General features: G+C 43.5%; 1 protein-coding gene across 2 annotated transcripts in view; it reads right to left on the bottom strand.

The window, feature by feature from the left end:
• Heatr5a (HEAT repeat containing 5A) overlaps positions 1–22,429 on the bottom strand; it is a 109,227-nt gene that overhangs the window by 63,520 nt on the left and 23,278 nt on the right. For both annotated transcript variants that reach the window (XM_028869683.2, XM_028869680.2), the window contains exons 7-13: positions 18,085–18,242; positions 16,538–16,793; positions 15,402–15,557; positions 12,522–12,772; positions 11,388–11,499; positions 6,933–7,085; positions 5,153–5,252 (exon numbers count right to left, since the gene is read on the bottom strand). In XM_028869683.2, coding sequence (XP_028725516.1) covers positions 5,153–5,252; positions 6,933–7,085; positions 11,388–11,499; positions 12,522–12,772; positions 15,402–15,557; positions 16,538–16,793; positions 18,085–18,242 — 1,186 coding nt within the window. The remainder of the gene's footprint in view (positions 1–5,152; positions 5,253–6,932; positions 7,086–11,387; positions 11,500–12,521; positions 12,773–15,401; positions 15,558–16,537; positions 16,794–18,084; positions 18,243–22,429) is intronic.

Here is a 22,429-nt window from a genome sequence, read left to right on the forward strand (position 1 = left end):
CAATAAATAAAGTAAAATAAACACTGGTTCTATTTTATAAACTTCAGCTTGATAATCACAACAGAACAATTCTGAAACCCCATGTAGAATAGTTCAGTTACGGTAGTTAAGCTAATCCATTACACTTTTGTGTTTCCTTAAAGCTGGATCAGATAACTATAGCTAACATATGAAAACTATTCTACCCATATTTACATGTTAAAAATGATCAGTTATATTTTTAGAACTCTGCATCATTGTCTTGGTCTAAATACATAATATTTAGTTCAGGAGTATCAGTTGTTTCCTTATATAAACTAGGATGATTAGAACAAAATGAGGCTCTAGGAAACCATTTTTTATTGGTTTTTGCTTCCACTGGAGGGAAAGGTTAGTTTCTAATAGACCTTTCTACAAAAATACAAGGAATAAGTTACATAAGTACAGATAAAAGTGTAAAATTTGCATCGTTAGACCCAAGAAAGGTACTTTTCAAGGCTAAACGCTTCCTATCCGATAATGGTGAATTAACATTAACCACAAGTGTGTATGGAGGGTGGGGGCAGAGCCACTGAATGATGGCATCAGGTAAAGGGGTGCTGCCAATCCTTAACACCCTAAACCTAACCCCTGAGTGGGACCCTGCAGCCCCACGGTAAGACGGCAGAACCGACCTGACTCCCCACGGTTGCCCTGATGTCCGCCCTCTCACACAGATAATACAGACATGTAAAAAGTATGATGCAAATCCTGAGCTGATGCAGCAGGACACAAACTCTAACGTAAGGGCCTGAGGCTGGTCTGCAGCCATGTAAGGTAAGGACAAGAGTGGGGCCTTCCAGAACTTGGGAGACAGAGGCAGGCAGATTTCTGAGTTCAAGGCCAGCCAGAACTACACAGAGAAACCTTGTCTTGGAAAAAAAAAAAATACCAGAAAACCTTCTGTTCAGAATTCTTGTTGGTTTACTTTTTGAGAGGCTCTAGGCTGGCTTCAAATGTGGGCTCTGCCAGACTCCACATCCCTAGTGTCTGTTCATCACATTGGGCTTTTTGAAAAAAGAGGTGAGGTGTTCTGTTGCTCAGGCCTGACTCAAACAACCCTCCAGTCTCAATTTCCTGAGTGACTGAGAACATGTGCATGTGCACTGCACGCGAAATCTGTGTTAAACAGATAACTTAAACCTGTGTGTGTGTCTGTGCACCTGGTGCGTGTCTGGTGCCTGTGGAGGCCAGGAGAGGTCATCAAGTCATCAGGAGTTGGAGTTACAGATGGTTGTGAGCTGTCATGTCACTGCTGGGAATTAAACCTGGATCCTCTGGAGGAAGCCAGTGCTTTTGACCACTGAGCCATCTCTCCAGCCCACCTGTATGCTTTTTAGAGACAGAGTCTCAACTATGTAGGCCAGGATGACTTGTAATTTGCTTTGTAGCAAGGCTGGTTTTGAATTTGTGATGATCATTTTGCCTCCTATGTGTTGGAATTATAGGTATGCTCTACCTAAAAGTCTATACAGCTTCTATGAAGGGGTAAAGTGCACTTATAGAGTAAATAAGTACTTAAGAGACAGAATTTGACAATAAGGACCATGAGGGGAAAAAATCTAGATTCACAATTATGTCTGTGTGTGTGTGTGTGTGTGTGTGTGTGTGTGTGTGTGTGTGTGTGTGCATGTGTGTCAGCACATGTGGGGGTAAACTGTACGTGTGTACATGAGTACGTAGAGGCCCAAAGCTGACAGCAAGTGTTTTCTTACTCCTTTTACTGACGCAGGTCTAATGCTGAACCCAGAGCTTGTCAGTTCTAGCTAGTCTAACCAGATTCTTGCTGCAGGGCCTCCCCCATCTCTGTTTCCTGGGTGTGCCTGCCTAGCTTTAGGATGAAATCAGAGGATCCAAACTCTGACTCTCACGCTTATGCAGCAAGTGTTTCACCCTCCAAGGTATCTGTCCAGTCCTACACACTCATCTTTAACACGGACGTGGTCAGCACGGTGGTTGGCAAAGAGTCAGTTACATTCTTTTTCTTGCTTTTCAAGACAGAGTTTCACTGTGTAGCCTTGGCTGACCTGGAACTCATCTGTAGACCGAACTGTGAGTTCGAGGCCAGCCTGGGCTACTCACAGATACCAAATTACCAAGTGAGTTAAGAAAGTGTGCAAAGCTACACAGAGAAACCCTGTCTCGAAAAACCAAAAACAAAAAAAACAAACAAACAAAAAAAAAGTATAACACTTGTATCTTTTAAGACACCCTGGTAATAGAGAAATATTATGTTCATAGTACTATAAAAATTTAATTTTCTTCAAATTTATGTATAGATTCAGTTAAAAAACAAATTTCAACAGGAGACTGCTGTGGAATACCCCCTTTGTACACTGTAAAGATCTGTCATTCAGATTGGCTTAATAAAACGCTGACTGGCCAATAGCCAGGCAAAAAGTATAGGTGGGACAGCCAGACTGAGAATGCTGGGAGGAAGAAGGGTGGAGTCAGAGGATGCCAGCCAGCCTCCAAGGAAGCAGGATGTGTAGAACATGAGGTAACAAGCCATGAGCCACATGACAAAGCATAGAAAAGAAATATGGGTTAACTGAAATGTAAGAGTTAGGTAGTAACAAGTCTGAGCTATCAACCAAGCATTTATAATTCATATTAAGTCTCCGAATCAGTTATCTGGGAAGCGGCTGCAGGTTATTTGGGAACTGGTGGGAAGGACAGAAACTTCCACCAACAGGAGATGATCCAAAGTGTATGAATGCCAAAAACATAAGGTCGAAGGGCTCGCTCAAAGAGTGTAATTCATCATGAAGATGATGTGTTGGCACAGATATAGGCACACAGGAAGAATCATGAATATTCTGGGATGTAATATGTAAGATAAGTGATGGTAATCACAGAAGGGTAGACTGTTAAGGTGAAGCACAAGTCACTGAGTTTTCCACATGAAAAAAGAAAATGAAATCGGACTTTGGTCTGGTCTAAATTTTCTGTCCCTGAAAACTCATGTGTTGAGCATTTTCAGCAGTGGACATGCCATCCAGAATGAGGATGGCCTCATTCTGCACCAGAAGCAACCAGGTGCTGGGGGGATGCTATATATCACATGGTCAGTTTTGACAAGTGCTAGCCAGGTGACTTTGAGAAAGCTGCTATGAGGCATTCCTACTGAGGATCCACAGCTTCTGCCAGCAGCCTCAGTAAGTTGTGGGTGCTGGTCAGTGAGCAGATAAGGGAAAATGTTACCAAAAACAAGAAAGGGGGTTCCTGCACTGTTGATATAGTGTGACCAGACTTCTGCAAAGTTCCAGAGAAGGGGAAGCTCCAGAAGCAGACTCATTGTCAGGTCCAATTTTTTCTCTAGGTTTTTTTTTGTTTGTTTGTTTGTTTTCAGACAGAATCTCACCATGCGGTCTTGACTGACATGGAACTAGCAATGCAGGCCAAGCTGGCCTTGAATTCAGAGATCCACCTACCTCTGCCTCCCTTGGATTAGGGCATGCCTCAGCACTTCTGGTTCCAAATTTTCCAGTAGAAGAGGTGAGAGAAGATTAAATGTGTCCTGGTGACTTAATGCCACACAGAGGTAGTTGATTAAATGCTATCCATTAAATCCAAAGAAATCAACTAATCAAACTTAACCACTAATCAGATATGTTGGATGGCTGGGCCTTTTGCCCTTCCCTCATGAATGATTAGTGACTTTATGAAACTGTTTGACAGTTTCATAAGGCAGTCTGGTTCCCTTTTGTCATAGGAGGACACATCATCATCATCCACCCTCCTCAAAGGACGAGGGGAAAGGTACCATGTTGGAGACAGGGAGCAGACTCTTACCAGACATTATTCTGCCAGCCCTGGATCTTACACACATTTCTGTTCTCTATGAGTCACCTGGTCTGAGGTATTTTGTCACTAAGGCAGACTTCTACCTCACTCTAAGTAGAAAATCCAACTTCAGACGGATTAAAGACTTAAGCATAAAAAATAAAACCTGGAATATAAAAAAAAAAATCAAAGCAAAAATATATAAGATGGGGGCCAGGTGTGGTGGCACACATCTTGAATCCCAGCACTTAAGAGAAAAGGTAGGTATGGATCTCTGTGAGTTCAAAGTCAGTCTGGTCACACGGAGTACTAGGACAGCCAGGGATACATAGAGACTCTGTTTAAAAACAAAACCAGAAACACCCAAACCAACCCCTTCTCTCCCAAAAACCAACCAAAGAAGTAAAAGATGTGATGTTTAAGTTGAGAACATCTTAATAAAAAATATTTTAGTATTTTAATGAACAGCAATAGTATTGCAAATATGTAAAAAGTCTTATAATCAACCTAAAAGAAAAACAATGTGTCAAAGGAAAAGCCATCAGATCAAAGACATGTCTGTTGCTCACGCTCAACTGCCTGTCTCTGTAAGTCTGGGATACAGTCACATCCGCCTCCCCACTCACCTATTATGTGTGATTCCTTCTGAACTCTAAGAGCTGAGCATTTCAATGCAGACCTCACAGCCTATAAAGCTTAAAATATCTACTGTGGCCCTTGTAGCCCCTGATCTACCCATGTTTGATTCAATGATGTTTACTCTATTATTATATTTTTACAGGCCATGCCTTAAATGTATTTTCTTTATATATAAAATGGTATATCATTAAAAATCTTTGGAAAGATTTTTCACTATACCTTATTAATTTGGGAATTAGTGCTTATGACTGTACGTTTTACACACACACACACACACACAACACACACACACACACACACACACACTCTAAAATGTGTGCTTTCCCTGAGAGATGTTACATCAACTTAGGAGAAGTATAAACATACAGAACCCCGGGAGTGTTAATAAGCATCTAGTTCTTAGGAACACAGAACAGCACTCACAAACCAATACAATGCATACCTGCAAAGGTTAGCAGGCTTAGGATTTAATCTCTTGTTAAATCTGCCTGTATGGAAGGTATATTATCCACCAAGTAATTTTCCTTCCCTTTTAATATGCATTTCCTCTCAAGATCCTAGCCTAAAAAAAAGAAAAGTCACACATCTAAATGATTGCCTTTCTCTGCAATAGAACCAACCATATCAGCTTGTCTTATCACTGTATCTAGGGAGAGCATACAGAGGGTAACTAAGTGCTCTTAGAAAATTCTACCAGGCTGATCCTTACTGAGTCAGCAAATCCACAGCACTGGGAAGTGGCGGCAGAAGACGCTGAATAACTTCCTCAGTAAGGAGATCACCACAGTGGGAAATGAAGCTCTTGACAGCTGAAAATGAGAACAGACATTTATGAGACAGGAACATTCAATTATGTACACCATCAGCAATGTTATGCAGACGTGTGCTCAAAACAAAAATCAGCTTGAAATTCCATTACAAAAAGGAAGCTAGTATCTCCCATCTCTACATTTTTCAAGAATTTCCAGTCAGTCAGAAGAACAGGGAGGTGCCTAGCCCAATCGTCATCAGAGAGGCTTCATCCAGCAACTGGTGGGAGCAGAAGCAGAGACCCACAGCCAAACATTAGGCGGAGCTGGGGGAACCCCATGGAACAAAGGGAGGAAGGACTAAAGGAGCTTGAAGGGCTGAGGGCACCACGAGAACATGGCCCACAGAATCCATCCAGCAGGGCTCACAGCGGCTCACAGAGACTGAAGTGGCAATCATGGAGCCTGCATGGGTCTGTGCCAGTTCCTCTGTATGTATGCTAGGGGTTGTTAGCTTGGGGTTCCTGTGGGAGTCTCTGACTCTTTTGCCTGCTCTTCGGACCCTTTTCCTCCTTCTGGGATGCCTCGTCCACCCTTGATATGTGGGTATGTGCCTAGTTTTATTGTAGCTTGTTAAGCCAAGTTTTGCTAATACTCCGGAGGCCTGCTCTTTTCTGAAGGGAAATGGAGGAGCGGAGGGAGGAACTATAGTCATTATGTATTGCATAAGAATTAAAAAAAGACTTTCCTGGGATTGCTAAGAGACTAGTAAATTAACAAAATGCTGCTGTCCTAGAGTTGCACTTAGCCCTGGAGCTCAGAAGTTTAAAACAGGAAAAGAAGTCAAAGCTGGGCGAAGTGGCCCAAGCATTTAATCCCAGCACTTGGGAGACAGACAGATCTGTGAGTTCAAGGCCAGCCTAGTCTACAAAGTGAGTTCTAGGACAATCAGGGCTACATAGTGAGACCCTGTCTCAAATTTAAAAAGGAAGAGAATCAGGCTAGAGAGAAGGCTCAGTGGTTGAGAATGTGTAGAATCCGCCTCTGGTTCGTGTCACTGTGAGTCCGGTGCAAGGAGGATGCGACTCCTTGTCTGGCCTGCACAAGCACCACCACACACGGCGCACACACACAGACAGTCACACATACATAAACGAAGATTAAAAATAAATCTTAAAATAAAACAGCCTAGACTTCCAAGCCTGCCAGTGTTTCACTAATTCTACAGAACCACAGAGACTCTGGCCAGGGATTTCAGTTACTCAACTCAGACTGCTTCACAAGGGGACTAAAATAAATACTTAAAACTAGACTAATAAAAATTCTCTTCTTTTTGAGAGTAAAATGCTACAAATAAACAAATATGTACTTCCTAGTCTTCCTAGGAAAGCCATCTTTCCTTAGCTCAAACTTCCTAATGTTATTTCCAAGCCTATCCATGGTTATCACACCTACTGGGAACCATGCATCTTCAGGGCTAATGAAATAAAATCCTTCCATTTCTGAAGAGTATCTACCTGAAGCAACATTGTCATTTCTGACATGCGGTAAGGAGGAGTCTAAGGCACCGCTCTCAGATCTGGCTCTCACTGGCACTCGGTCATCCCCAGCTAACTGACCACATCCTGGTATGGAGACCCTAGTCAGACCCCTGTGCGCTCACACCAGAGGAAGCACACAGAACACACACAGACGAAGGGAGGGGAAGCGAGGGACCAGGACAGAGAGGAGTCAACCTACCACAGAGAGCACCAGCTCGGCCCTCCAGGGTTACTTGCCACGTAAACGCATCTCCTCGGCTTTTTTCTGTCTCTAGATCTTTGGGAGACACTGGAAAGACACACTTCCACAGGAGCAGAACTCGAGCGAGATGACGACTGACCACCGCAGGGCCTGCGAAAGGAACCTAAAGTGACTCTAAAGCTCTTAAGGTGAACATACTTCAGTTCACAGCTGCAATGTTTTGTGTCTTGTTTTCTGGTTCCCAATGAGTCTACTACTGAACGAATCACTATTGAAGTGCTGGAGTACAGGAAGAAATGAGGAATGAAACAGCAAAGTCTGAGCTACGGTGTCTCCTGTGAACACATTTCAGCACACTTGAACAAACTGAGAAGTGCCACATAAATGGAGGGCACAATTGCTGCAGCAACAAGTAACATTGTAACAATCCTCAAAACAACTTTTCTTTTCTTTTTGATTATATGCATGTTTGTGTGTCTGTGTTGGGGTATGAATGTAAGTGCAGCTTCTGGAAGCCAGGAGAGGTTGCTGGATCCCTGAAGCTGGAGTCATAAGCAGCAGTGAGCTGCCTGATTCTGGGCGCTGGAATCCAGACTCAGGTCCTCTGCAAGAGCTGTCCCTGTGTGCCTTTAAATGCTGAGGCCTCTCTCCAGTCCCACGTCTTTTGCCTCATTATTCCATGTGCTGGTACTACAGGTATGTGCTAACACATCTAGCTCCTAATGCTGACTATTTTTGTTTGTTTGTTTATTTAAAAGAGCCTTTAAGATGTATTTATTTTTATGCGTGTGAGTGCTTTGCCTGCATGTATGTACATGCACCATGTGAGAACCTGCTGACCTGTAGAGATCAGAAAGGGCAACAGATCCCCTGGAACTGGAGTGTGCTGGCTGGTTTTACATCAACTTGACACAAGGTCATCATTTGTGAAGAAGGAACCTAAACTGAGAAAATGTCCCCACCAGACTGGCCTGTGGTCAAGCCTATGGCGAATGATTAATGATTGATGTGGTGTAGTCAGAAGGTTTCTCTGGTCCCACCAAGCCCCCACAGTCCCATGGCCTGCTTATAAAATAATAATAATCACTCAAAGCTTATATCAATTATAACTGCTTGGCTATTAGCTCAGGCTTATTATTGACTAGCTCTTACATTTAAATTAACCCATAATTCTTATCTATGTTTAGCCACGTGGCTTGGTGCCTTTTCTCAGACATTCTCATCTTGCTTCCTCCGCATCTGGCTGGCGACTCCTGACTCAGCCTTCCTTTTCCCAGAATTCTCCTTGTCTGCTAGCCCCGCCTATACTTCCTGCCTGGCTATTGGCCAATCAGCATTTTATTAAACCAGTGTACAAAAGCATTATCCCACAGCAATGTGGGAAGGCCCAGTTCACTGTGGGTGGTGCCACCCTCTAGACTGGTGGTCTTGAGTACTGCAAGAAAGCAGGCTAAGCAAGCCAGTAAGAAGCACTTCTCCATACGGCCTCTGCACCAGTTCCTTACAAACCATAATCTGAACGAAACCCTTTCCTCCCCAAGTTGCTCTTGCTAATGTGTTTTACCACAGCAAGAGAAACCCCTAAGACAGAGTTACAGATGGTTGTGAACCACCATGTGGGTGCTGGAAACAGCACCAGGGTCCTCTACAAGAACAACAAACGCTCCTAGCTTCTGAGCCATCTCTCTAGCCTGCCTGTTTATTTTTTTGAGGTGCACTTGGGAGCTCAGGCTGCTTGGAACTCAGATCCTCCTGCCGTAGTCTCCTGGTGCTCTAAGATGCAGCCAGGTTCCACAGCCAAGCTTCCCAGGGTTCAATGCTGGTAACAACTTGCTCCATGTCAACATTCAGAAGCCACGAAAGGCTGGTGAGACAGCTCAGCGGTGAAGGTGCTTGCTACACAACAGCACAAGAACTGTCTGTTCCATCCTCAAAACCCAAGTGAAGGAGGCAGGAAGGACCAACTCCAAAGACTTGTTCTCTGACCTCCACACATGCACACTCCTCACAGTAATAAAGCAAAACAATTTAAGGCAATATACAACGATAATATCATCATTTCGCCAAAACAAACACCCTAGAAAGCATAAAAACTAAAAACTCCCAGCTTTTCCTCCAAACCATATTCTTTAAATGACATTGTGGGTAGGCACTCCCTTCACTGTGTGAATGACATTGTGGGTAGGTGCTCCCATCTCTATGAATGACATTGTGGGTAGATGCTCCCTCCACTGTGTGAATGACATTGTGGGTAGGTGCTCCCGTCTCTGTGTGAATGACATTGTGGGTAGGTGCTCCTCCACTGTGTGAATGACATTGTGGGTAGGTGCTCCCTCCACTGTGTGAATGACATTGTGGGTAGGTGCTCCCGTCTCTGTGTGAATGACATTGTGGGTAGGTGCTCCCTCCACTGTGTGAATGACATTGTGGGTAGGTGCTCCCTTCACTGTGTGAATGACATTGTGGGGAGGTGCTCCCTTCACTGTGTGAATGACATTGTGGGTAGGCACTCCCTTCACTATGTGAATGACATTGTGGGTAGATGCTCCCGTCTCTGTGTGAATGACATTGTGGGTAGGTGCTCCCTTCACTGTGTGAATGACATTGTGGGTAGGTGCTCCCTCCACTGTGTGAATGACATTGTGGGTAGGTGCTCCCTTCACTGTGTGAATGACATTGTGGGGAGGTGCTCCCTCCACTATGTGAATGACATTGTGGGTAGGCACTCCCTTCACTATGTGAATGACATTGTGGGTAGATGCTCCCGTCTCTGTGTGAATGACATTGTGGGTAGGTGCTCCCTTCACTGTGTGAATGACATTGTGGGTAGGTGCTCCCGTCTCTATGAATGACATTGTGGGTAGGTGCTCCCTCCACTGTGTGAATGACATTGTGGGTAGGTGCTCCCGTCTCTGTGTGAATGACATTGTGGGTAGGTGCTCCCGTCTCTGTGTGAATGACATTGTGGGTAGGTGCTCCCGTCTCTATGAATGACATTGTGGGAGATGCTCCCTCCACTGCCTGCCTTTCTCTGCACTGTGAACATGGAGAAGAGCTGCAGTAGGCTTTGGGGGAGACTTCGACAGGTTAATTCTGGCTCTGCCCATTAGATATGTAAACCTGGATGAATAACTTAGCTTTTTTTGTCCTTAGTTTCATCATTTTTGGTAAGGAACAACAGTATTTTCCTCCTAGGACAGTCTTCGAGACTTATACATTCATGTAAATAGTAGTACTGGCTCATTTATGTAACATTCAGTGCAATTATGATGATGATGATTTGGCATTTGCTTTCTGTTTTTGGTTTTTTGAGACAGGATCTTTCTATGTAACCCAGGCCATCCTGGAACTTGCTACGTAGATCAGGCTGGCCTCAAACTCAGAGATTTGCCTGTCTCTGCCTCCTGAGTGCTGGGATTAAAGATAAACACAGTACCACACCCAAAGTAAAATAATTAAAAATAAAAGAATCAAGACTTGATTTTTAAAAAAAGTATCGACTGTAAGCTTTGGGAAGGAGATGTACAATGCCTAGGACATTTTATAATGCCAGCAACCAAAGAATGCCATGTTATATCAAGAGGACATATATCCAGGTGGCGGTGTGCACGCCTTTAATCCCAGCACTAGTGAGGCAGACATAGGTGATCTCTGAGGTTGAGGCCAGCCTGGTCTACAGAGTGAGTTTCGGGTCTACAGAGTGAGTTTCAGGACAGCCAAGGGTAGTAACATTTCAAGTCTCATAGTTACTGGATGTAAGTAGCCACGCCCATAGAGCAATTACTGACATTTAAGAAACAGAACTTAAGTAAGTCCCACTCCTTTAGTACTGCACAGAACCTCACTGGGTGTTAGGCACCTAAAAACAACCACAGAGCTGCATTTGCAAGGCCATGAAAGGTTTTCTTGCTTATCCTTCTAACTGCAGAAACTTATAAAAATGGACATGAATGATTTTGAGACATGTCAGAATCACTTTATGCTGGAAAAAATTAGTCCAATGTGTTTATCCCACTTAAGGCTTAGAAGGCGGGTTCAGAAGAGAAACCAGCTGATACCTGCAAATACTTTAGGGAGTGAAGAAGAAAATGTTTGCCCGGTTTCTTGTGTTTGAGACAAGATCACCCTGTGCTGCCCTGGCCCTTGTTGAACTTTAGGCTACTTCTAGGCTGAAGTGACCGGTTTGTATCACGGTACCTTTTAGTGGTGCTCTTTCAGACAGGGTCTTACTATGAAATCCTGGCTGGCCTGGGACTGTGAAGCCCTGGCTGTCAGTGAACTCACAGAGAAAGGCCTGCCTCTGTCTCCTGGTGCACCGCCACCGCCCAGCCCGGGCATCTTCTTAAAGCCAGCACAAAATAAATGTTTGTGTGGTTATTTAAATTCTGATATACAGTAAAGACAACCGTTAGATCCAGAAAACAGAATCCTTTCATTATTATGGGATGTTACCTAACGTCATGAGAGCAGCAATCAACAACCACCCCGCCTGTGTGCGCTGCAGGGACAGGCGGCTGTTCTGAGCAGCAGAACACAGCAAATCCTCCGCTAATGCCATGACAACCTGTGGAGAGAACAACGGAACAGGGGTCAGGTCACCAATCAGTAGGCAAGTGAAGAAACGAATCAGAACCTCTGGAGAACTGGCTCTCATGTACAGTGGAGTATAAAGTACACGCTAGGACAGCACCCAGGAGACTAAGGCAGTTTTCAAGGTCAAATACTAGAAGGTGAAACTGGACACAGACAGGCACAGTGCTTGGTGGCGCACAGGGACAGGACTGCAGGCCATTCAGAGTGCAGCTGTCTACACTTCCCACTCACTTTGCTTTAAGCAGTTAACCTCCTTGGCCAGTACTCATCAGAAAGGTTCATCATAGACGTTTCCCTTTATAAGATTCTATACACTTGATACCTTACAGGCTCATATAATGGCCCCCCAAAGCTGTGGAGCGAGATTCCATAAACTGTTACATTTTAAAGGTCTCTAAAATGGATGGTGTGAACAGCAGAGAAATAAGCAGGTATTCAAATGCGTGCATCCTGTATGTTTTCTTTCATAAATCTATTTGTCCTTTGCTTTTTTTTTTGGAGACAGAGTTCCACTAAACAGTCCAGGCTACTTGCCAACTCCTGATCCTTACAGGTGAGCACAGCCAGGATTGTAGTGGTATTTTAAAGGGCAAGAGACATATACACTATTGAGAAACCAGAGTGTTCAGTGGGATTTTAAACAGATTACATGGCGAGGCTAAATACACTGCAAATTCTGTTGTTACACAGAGATCCTTCTAATAAAAGCATGGGAAGTGTCCCTTTCCTCACCCCAGTGGGGTCAAAGCCAGGACCTGTGCACACTGTACTCATCTGTGAGGTATGCATTCTCGGTCAGGAAGTACTCCTTGAGAAAAGGGAGGACAACCATCACTTTCCAGAGAGACTGTGTTGCTAGTGTTCAACATGAGGACTAATCAGGCAACTGCTTAAGACAGCCGTCCCGCATGACCCTAACTGGGGGACACACCAACAGCAACCCACTTTCAGGGAAATCTGAACACACCCCTCCAGAGAGAATGAAACCATTACCTTGCCCTTTCCATGAGGAATTCCTAAAGGACAGTGCGTCACTGCACCTAGCAAAGCCGCCACAGCAAAACTAAAGCCAGTCACTGCTTCCGGTGAAGACTTCAGTACCGCGATCCGTTCTAGGCACCGGTCTAAGAGAGGTGTCAGCTGGGAGGGCAAGGCCACAGCGATGCAGCGCAAGCACCACGCTGCTGCCAGTCGGACAGAAAGGCTAGGGTGCAGGGCCACCGCAACGACACTGTCCAGGAGGCCTGCGAGGGAGCACAGCAATCGCTTATGAACAGACAGAACTCAAGCCGCACGACAGTCAAAAGAACGACAGCCACCTCTACACAAAATACACCACTTCTGTGAAGAGCCAAGTGATAATGAAGAAGGTGAGACATAGTTAAACAATTTGGTTTTTTGTTTGTTTGTTTGTTTTTCTTTTTTTCTTTTGAGGCCAGCCTGGTCTACAGAGTGGGTTCTGGAACAGCTGGGGCAAAGAAATCCTGTCTTGAAAAACAAAACCATGAAACAAAACCTAAAAAATTATTCTAACACAAGTGAGAAAAAAGTGTTTGTCTTCTGTGGCTGGCTGATTCACTGAACGTAAGGTGAAATCACTGACATCCATGTGCTTGCAAATGACAGGATTCAATTCCCTTTTTATTACTAAATAGTATTCCATTTCAAAAACTAAACCAAGCTCGGCAGATTGAGTTTGACTCCCAGAACCCACAAATGGAAAGAGAGAACAGACTTTGGCCATCCTAACTTCCACTCACGGGCCCACACATGTGTACAATAAATAAATATTTTTAAATGACATATAAACTAGGCAGGACAGGCCTGCAATCCTGGCATTGAGGAGTCTGAGGCAGGAGGATAGCAAGTTTGAAGCCAGTCTGAGGAATATAGCAACTTCATGGGCAGCCTGAGCTACAGAGACCCAGTATTTTTTAAATGTTTGTTTGTTTTTTGAGACCAGGGTTCTTTGTGTAACAGCCCTGGCTGTCCTGGAACCCACTTAACAGATCAGATTGGCCTTGAACTCTGCCTGTTTCTGCCTCCTGAGTACTGGGATCAAAGGCGTGCACCACCACTGGCTTGTTTTTATTTTTTAATGTAGAGGTCACTACTAGCATTAGCTCATTAAAATGGGCTTATGCTAAATCAATACACAAAAGAAAACTTTTATTTCTTGGTGTTTTTCATATTTTACCTTGAGATCATTAATTCAGTATTGTACCAGGAACTAAAATTACCAATACATAACAAAACCACTTTTAACCTCCTTTTAAAGAAAGATGACTTTTATTACTTCTAATTATGCGTATGTTCATGTGAGCGCAGGTACAGAGGCACTGGATCCCCCGAGCTGGAGTTACAGAGAGTTGTAAGATGCTTGACATGGGTGCTGGGTTGGAACTCAGGGTTACGTTCTGAAGTTTCTTTCTTCTCTAAAAACACCTCTCTAGCACATTACAGACACAGTAAAATACTTCTTATCTACTGCTGGCTCTTCTCTGAGAGCAAATTCTTTTTTTATTTATTTTATTTTTTAATTTTATTTGATGTATATGGGTGTTTTGCCTGAATATATGTCTGTGCACAAACATGCTCAGGACCCCGAGGCCAGAAGAAGATACTCTAGAACTGGAGTCACACATGGGTGGGAGCCACCATATGGGTGCTGGGGATTGAACCCAGGTCCTCTGGAAGAGCAGTCAGTGCTCTTAACTGCTGAGCCACCTCTCCAGCCCCGAGAGCAAATTCTAAAATCAAGATTTCACCAGGACCTCAGTGGTCTAACCCACTAACTCACTAACACTATAGAGTACAGTGAAGAGCAGAAAAGTTTCTCTTTATTATGATTCAAGGCAGACCTTCTTTGAAACATGGAAGTTCCTGCCAACTGCTATAGAAATTTAAAGAGTCTACAAATACAAATATGATGTAAACACAAAGGTACGCAGTTAGCAGGAACCATGACAAAGAACAAAGCCACAGAAAGGACTATAAATAAGACACCAGCCACTAAAGACCACGTTTCATTGACACGAAACGTCTTAAGTACGTAAACAGACAGAACTGGGAAGAACATGAGTAGTTATCGGCTGGGAAGGGCAGGTAGGCATGGCCACTGACAGATATACTCTTTCGAGGTGATTAAAACATTCTGCAGTTAAGCAGGGTGGTGAACTCTCAAAACCACCGAGTTGTGTGATTTAAAGGTGTGAACTTCCTGCTATCTGAGGATGCCACACTGTTGACAAATTATTCTAAAAGGTGGAAAATTGTCTTCAGAATGAAATAAAGGCTACTTATTAAATAAAATCTCTGAGGCAATGATTGTAGGTACCCTACAGACAGTGAGGTTTCCACTGTAGGGGAGAGGTCCAGGCTTACTTCTAAGTTTTCCATTACAATAAACGTCTTCAGAAAGAGGAATGAGTCAGAAAAAACTTTCTCAACTTTTTGTAAAGACAGGATCTCACTAGGTAGCGTTTGCTTTCTGAGTGCTGAGATTAAAGGTGTGCACCTCATCACACCTCGCCAGAGAACAATCTTTAATTATAAAAGGGAAGAAAGGCAAACAAACCACCAAATCCCAAAACCCAGAAAACCATTCAGACATCCATCTATCGACCCATCCACCCATCCATCCATCCATCCATCTTTTTAAGATTTATTTTGTGTGTGTTATGTGAGTGTACAAGCAGGTGCCCGTGGAGGCCGGAAGAGGGCATCAGATCTCGGAGCTAGAGTTGACCGGCAGTTGTAAGCCACCAGATATGGTTGCTTGTATGGTTGCTCTAGCTTACTTATATGAGGGAGATTTTCTCCTCAAGTACAAGTGAAATACAGTATTGAGATGGTCACAAACAACAGGTCTACCTGTACTGGAATCCTGTAGCAAAGGTGCAGCTGTAGTGCCAAGACCGTGTATGAGATTTCCAAGTTCTTGTAATGCACAAACCAGCGTGTGTTGGCTGGCTGCTACATCCGTGGAACTGAGACGGGTTTCCAAATTACCATCACTCAATACAGCATCTGGAGAAACACAGGAATTACTGATGCACCACTTTTATAAACATGTATCATAGGAAGTCAGTGTTAGGAGCAGAAAAATGTAAGGGCCAAGATGAATACAGTACATCCACTTGATCAATAGGAAACCCTTGGGTGGTAAGGGGAATGTTTAAATTCAAAATTGCATAGAGAATGAACTGACCTTGAACTAAGATATATCTTGAAAAATATTTTTAAATCATTAATTTTATTATCATATGCATATGAGCATTTTGCCTGTATGCATGTATGTGCAACACACATGTGCTTGGTGCCTGAGGTCAGATGAAGGTGTGAGATCCCTTGGGACTGGAGTACAGACAGTTATGAGTCACCACGTGGGTGCTGGGAATTGAATCAAGGTCCTCTGTCGGAACAAGTACTCTTAACCACTGAGCCAGCTCTCTAGCCCCTGAACTAATATTCAATTCAAGCAACATGGTCAGATCCCTTGTTACTCTGTCAGCTATAGACAATGAGAAAGAAAACTCTGGATTAACATTCCTCCATCTTTGAGTTAAGACCAAGTGAAAGAATACTCAGAGTGGTTAGAGTGGACAACATATAACCTGAAATCGCCTGTTTAAAAACAGCAATCTTAACTTCTATAGGAACCATAACATAAATTCTGAGGAACTGTCATGACCAGCTTTAAGATTTTTGTTATGGGTCTGGAGAGGTGATTGGTTCAATGGTTAAAAGCATTAGCTGCTCTTTCAGAGGACTTGGCTCCCAGCACCCAAGTTGGGTGGTTCACAACAATCAGGGGATCTGATACCCTCTTCTGGCCTCCTTGGGCACTCAACATGCATGTGTGTATAAAGCACACATGAACATGGCCATACATACACATGAATAAATAATAAACTTAAAAAGGTATTTTTGTTCATATACAGCAGGATGGCTTTTTCAAAGGGGTGGTTCTGACACTGGTCAGCCAGACTCTTTCAGTAGATCCATACCCATAACTTTCTTCAGCTTCCAGGTGGTCTGGCAAATATCCTTTGCAGCAGCAATCTGAGCCTTTTCTCCGAGAAGGCCTCCTATGGTGGCTCGAAGGATAAACGAAACACACCGGCGACAGCAGACAGCATCAATCTGGGTTTGAGTGGCTTTAGAATTCAACTGTGATACAAGGCTTAGGACATGAGAAAGAAAGACAGCAAAGTTCTTCTCTAGCCAAGCTCCTCCTAATGTTGAAACAAATACCACGTAAGCCTAGAAAGAAAGCAATTTCATCTTCAAAATTCAATCATTTCAGCTGCAAATCAATTTTTTTTTTTTTTTTGTTCACAAAAACATGCAGAATTTCCCCTACACACTGTATCCCTTTCTGACTTAGTCTTGGTACACGTTAGTGCAGCGTTAGTTCTTGTTTGTTTGTGGCAAGACTGAAGCTACAGCCTGTCGATGCAGACTCCACCCATGCTGCACCTCTGTTCTACTTTGGTCAGGCTCTGCTGAATGTTCAGAGATACTGTAAAATGTGTCCCTGGCTCCTGGGAACAAAGGCTTGAAGCCATTGAACCTTCTGAACAAGCAAGCCGAATTCAGATACATGAGCACAAAGTCTATTAGCCACCCTCCGATACCGTAACCCCAAAGATTGTTCTAGACACTAAGGAGTTTGCAGTCATCTTGCCGTTCTTTATCCCCACAAATGCTAACAGTTTCTTACTGCAGATGCAAAGACAGTCTTCTCAAGCAATACAGAGAAGGAAACAGTATACAGTCACGTTGGGAAGCTCTCACATACACATTCACCAACTAGTCATACAGCACAATCCATCAGGAAGCAGGTGGGTTTTTTGTTTATTTTAAATTGTTCATTTAAAATCTTCAGCATGCACTGACTTCCTTTTTGGCTGGACTTAGTAAATGTTAGGGTCCGCCCAGATCTTGTACATGGGAGGCGTGCTCTGCTAGGTGAGCGTCACCTCCAGTCCAGCACCAATGTCCCTAAAGCACTGCCTGTGCTGAATCCTAACACTTAGGAAAAAGACGGCTTAGGAGGAGCTTGCAGTGGCCTTGCATTGTTTGACTCTAAGAAACCTTTCCAAGAGTTTTGCTTTAAAATTTGTGTTTAGGACAGAAAATTACACAGTAAAAATATAGACTGCATGCCATAATCTTTTGTAGGAGTTAAAATCTTTTAAGATGTTATATAACACATTAAATAATAAGTACTAATATTTAAATTGTACTGCATGAGCATACATAAACACAGTGGAAGACATGTTAAGCCATAGACATATGACAGTACCAGGAAAGGAAAAACTGATTATGATTTAAAGGAAATCAGCAAAACCCCTTACTAAAAATTAAAACCACATTTGGGTTACAAGAGTCTCTTAACATGTAACCTTGTTTTCAAAAACTATTTTAGCTTCACCATATCTATCTGTAAACAGGAGCATAACCAGCAACCTTGCACTGTGGAGTCAGACACTAAAACTTTCACTACAGGCCAGTGGGATTTGCCCGTAGGTCACCGATCTGTGATTCCGACCTGAGTAACTCCAACCCGAACGTCCCTGCTGACTGAACTGCTTCCTTTCAGCATATCTCCACTGGCTCGAAGGAATCCTGAACTCCCACGCAGAAAGCCCGTTCCCAGCAATTCCAGAACTTCCTCCAGAGAGACTCTGCGAGCACTTTGCCTCGAGGCTGCCACGACAAAGAACAAAACAGCAATTCATAGTTTGCAGACCACACTTTAGTGCTGGAGACCCATCCGGGGACCGGGCATGCTAAGCGCATGCTCTGCTGCTGAGCTACACCTCCAGCCACATTTATACATGGTCTCTATTTGCCAAAAGCAAGCATACTGACAGAAATAGCAAAAATCCAAATGCAGTGGAAAACCACAGGAGATTCTATTACTAGACAAAAGAAGTCACGTGACGATTTAATGGTCCATCAGAATGAGCCTCAGAAGGGCTGGAGATGTACCGTGCAGTAGTACAATGCTTGCCTAGAACACACAGAGCTGTAGGTTCAATCCTTAGCCCCCAGGAAAAAAGAGTAGGAAGTGCCCTTGCACAGACATCTTCAAGTCCACTCCACTTCATGACCCTGTTCCCCTGCTTTCTTTCCTCAAAGAAACAAAAAGGCAAACACACTCTCAAAATAAGAGAAAACATAAACAAAACAAAATGAGCCATCACAAACAGAAACACAACAACACTTTGAAGATCTGAAACACTAAAGAGGGCTGGAGAGACGGCACACAATGCTGTAGCAGGGAACCCGAGTGGTTCCCAGCATGCACTTCAGGTGGCTGGAACTTCAAGAGATCCAGCTCCAAGAGATCCAAAGTCTCCGCAGGAACTGCATTCATAGGCACAAATTCCCATACATATACAACATACAGTTAAAAAGATATTTAAAAATCTTAAAAAAACAGAAATACTGAAGAAATTAAAACACGAAGTTTTCCAAATGTTCTATAACTTTTAATGAAATTTACATAAAGTAACCATCATGTTTTCCTGTTAAAATTTCTCAACTGGCAAGTATAACTTTTATTATTCTGTTAGTCTCTTAAATAAAATCTTAGTATCATTACAACTACTAAAATTGGCTCTTAGGCTAGACTGTCTTTTTGTTTAATATTTCTGAATTTCTCATTATGAACATCTTGAAAATAAAACCTTAAAAAAAGACTCACGTTTCTCTTACCATCTGAAAACCAGTGGCAAAAAGCTCAGATCCCATAAACTCAAGTCATACAGTAGCAGAGAAATTAACTTCCAATAAAATCTACTCTAGAGTCTAAAGAAGAGGAAACTACCTGGAAAACGAGAATCTGCTGGATCCTGGAGAAACATTAGTGAACAGTGCAAACCTCTTCCCCGTGTCCACATCCCAGGAAGGTGAACAGTGAACATCGGGGCACAATCGGCAGTGAGTGCACTGAACAGTGACTGGCACAGAGCAGAGACCAGGCGGGGACACTGGGTGATGCAGGGGGTTTCAGAGACATTCACGGGGAGGGCGATGGGAACAAGGTCCGAGTGCAGGGACCAGGCATGTGTGCATCTGGAAACAGTGTCTGGGCCTTTTCTTTCAAAAAGGCTTCAAAGAGCAGTGCTGAGTGCCCCTGAGTTGGAGTAGAGCGGTGTGGATGCAGCCATGACGGTCAGCTGATAGACCGGCCAGGGGAGAAGATGGAGAGAGCACGGCATGGAGGGAGGGAGAGAATACAACGACCTTGTAGGTCATCACAGTAAAGGTGAGAGCCAAAGCCAGGAGAAGGGAGGTAAAATCTGTTCTTCTGGTACTCTGGTGACAACAGAGTACAGAGGGCACAGTTGGAGATGGAGCCACTACAAGTGACTGTAAAGTCAAGCTAAGGGACCAAGGGGAATCAGGGAAGGGGAGTGTGGGTCTCAGAAGATTACATCTGGGATGTTCTGATTTTTAAAACTCTCTCAAATTACAAAAATCAAAAAGAAAGAAAGAAAGGAAAGCTGCAGGAGGGTACAGTCAACTCCCAAACACTTTGTACCTGGGCTCCTCATAGTTCATTCTCTCTCATTTTGAAGACTAGATTTTGGCCAGTTGTTTCATAGACTGGCTCTGATTTCAATGAGTCTGGTATTTTCTCAGAGTGCTGGCAGAGAACCACCTAATTGATACAGTTCCTCTCTCAGTAGTTCAGCTTTGAACATCTGAGTAGGCTAGCCTTCTCTACATATCTGCCATGAGATTACTGGAAAGCACTAGACAACTTCCACCCACAATCCACCGGGAACTCCTGTGTAGACTGTTACTGCAACTGCACACAGGTCCTTTCCATCCTCCTTCTCCTGTATCGGCCGGCCGCCATGCCGCCATGTGAAAGCAGCTCTTCCCTTTGCCCAACCTCCCCAGACTCAGCATGGACACACAGATGCCTTTACTCAACAGGTTATAAAGGTTTCTGTCATTTTGATAATAACCTGCCCTGCATCTAACCAGGAGGCATCTCTCTGCAATACAGAGGCTCCCTGGTTTTGGCACAAGATGCTCAAGGAAGGCTCATCTTGAACTTTCTATTCTCCACCCCAGAACTGAGCATGCTCCAGACCCTCAACTGGATATACTTATAGCTCAGCTGGACAGATGCTAAGTGCCAGAGGAGTCACAGGAGACCCATGAATAAGTACCCAGAAGGAAGGCTCCACTCTGGGGATGTAGTGCTTGGCTAGCATACAAAAAAGCCCTGGGTTTTATCCCTGGTGTGTATAAACTGAATATGGTGGGGCAAACCACAAATCCCAAGGGAAAAAAATAAAACTAGAAGCACTGTAATGATACAGCCATCCCATTTGTGAATATTTACTTAAGAGAACTGAAACCGGGTTTCCAAAGTATAATGGCTAATCTTGGTTGTCAACTGGTCTACAACTGGAATGAACTAAAACCCAAGCAGCTGGGCACACTTGTGATGTGGAATATTTCTTTACACTGTGTGAATATATGTCACTATGATTGGTTTAATAAACAAGCTGATTGGCCACTAGCTGAACAGAGTAAGGTTAGGCGGCAAAGCCAAACTCAGAATGCTGGGAGGAAGAATGGGGGAGTCCAGAGTCATCAGATGAAGCAAGATGGGCATGCTGTACTGAGAAAAGGTATCAAGCCATGTGGCAAAGTGTAGATAAGAAATATGGGTTAATTTAAATGAAAGAGTTAGCTAATAACAAGCCTGAGCTATTGGCCGAGCATTTGTAATTATGTGTTTATTTGGGAGCAGCTGGCAGGACAGGAAAACTTCGGCTACATTGTTAGAATTTTTCTTGTTGGGATTTTTTGAGGTGGAAGACCCACCCTAAATCTAGGCCAGATCTTTGGTAGAAGCCGATATAAAAAAAACACTGAAAAAGGAAACTGTTGCTTTCTGTCTGTCTGTCCTCATTCTTACTGGCAAGATCATCTATTCTGTTGCTGAGCCATTTCCCTCACTGCTGTTAGAACCTTCAGGACTCCAGCATGGACTAAAATCTGGCAGCTCTCTAGGACCTTCCATGGGACTCTAATGCCAGATTAGGACTACTGAGACAGCCAGTCTTGTGGACCAAACAGCTACCAGGGCCTTGGCATTTCTGTCAGGAGACAGCCATTGTTGAACTACTTGGGCCACAGCCTGTAAGCCATTCTAATATATATGTTTATTCTATCACGTCTATTCCTTTAGAAACCTGACTGATATACAGAGAGGTTAGTACTCTCGTATTTACTGCAATACTATTCTCAATAGCTAGGATACATGTGGGAACAATCTAAATGACCATCAACAGGTAAATCAGACATAGCATATGCACACAACAGAATAATACTGACTCTTTAAAAAAAAGGAATTATGGAATGAATGTAAGAGAAAACATGGATAGATTTCAAGAACATCGTATAAGAAGTGAGCTAGGCTGTGGAAGCTACTCAGTAGGTAAAGTGCTTTCTTCAAGGGCACACAGCCCTGGGTTTGATCCCCAGCACTGCATGGAACTGGCATGCTGGCACACGCCTGTGATTCCAACACTCGGAGGTGATGGAAGAGAATCAGGTGTTCAAGATGATCCTCGACTGCATCACAAGTTCAAGGCTGGCCTGGGATACTCTCAATAAAACAAAATAAAAAACATAACACTACTATGACTTGTAGATCACCTTGTAGCTACACAACAAGGTAGAATTTAAAGATGCAAAATGAGTCTCCAATAAGAGTAGGACCAAGTTTCACTGAGAATACAGTGGATTCTTCCTTTGTGTAGTCTTATTTCATTGCTTCTATAGGAGACACAGGTTAAATACTGTGCACTTTTATCATGAAATTCTACATTGTGCTTTTCAGTCCATCTGTGTAATACTGC

The sequence above is a fragment of the Peromyscus leucopus genome, chromosome 14 (assembly GCF_004664715.2).
Source record: "Peromyscus leucopus breed LL Stock chromosome 14, UCI_PerLeu_2.1, whole genome shotgun sequence".
In the NCBI taxonomy this organism is placed as follows: domain Eukaryota; kingdom Metazoa; phylum Chordata; class Mammalia; order Rodentia; family Cricetidae; genus Peromyscus; species Peromyscus leucopus.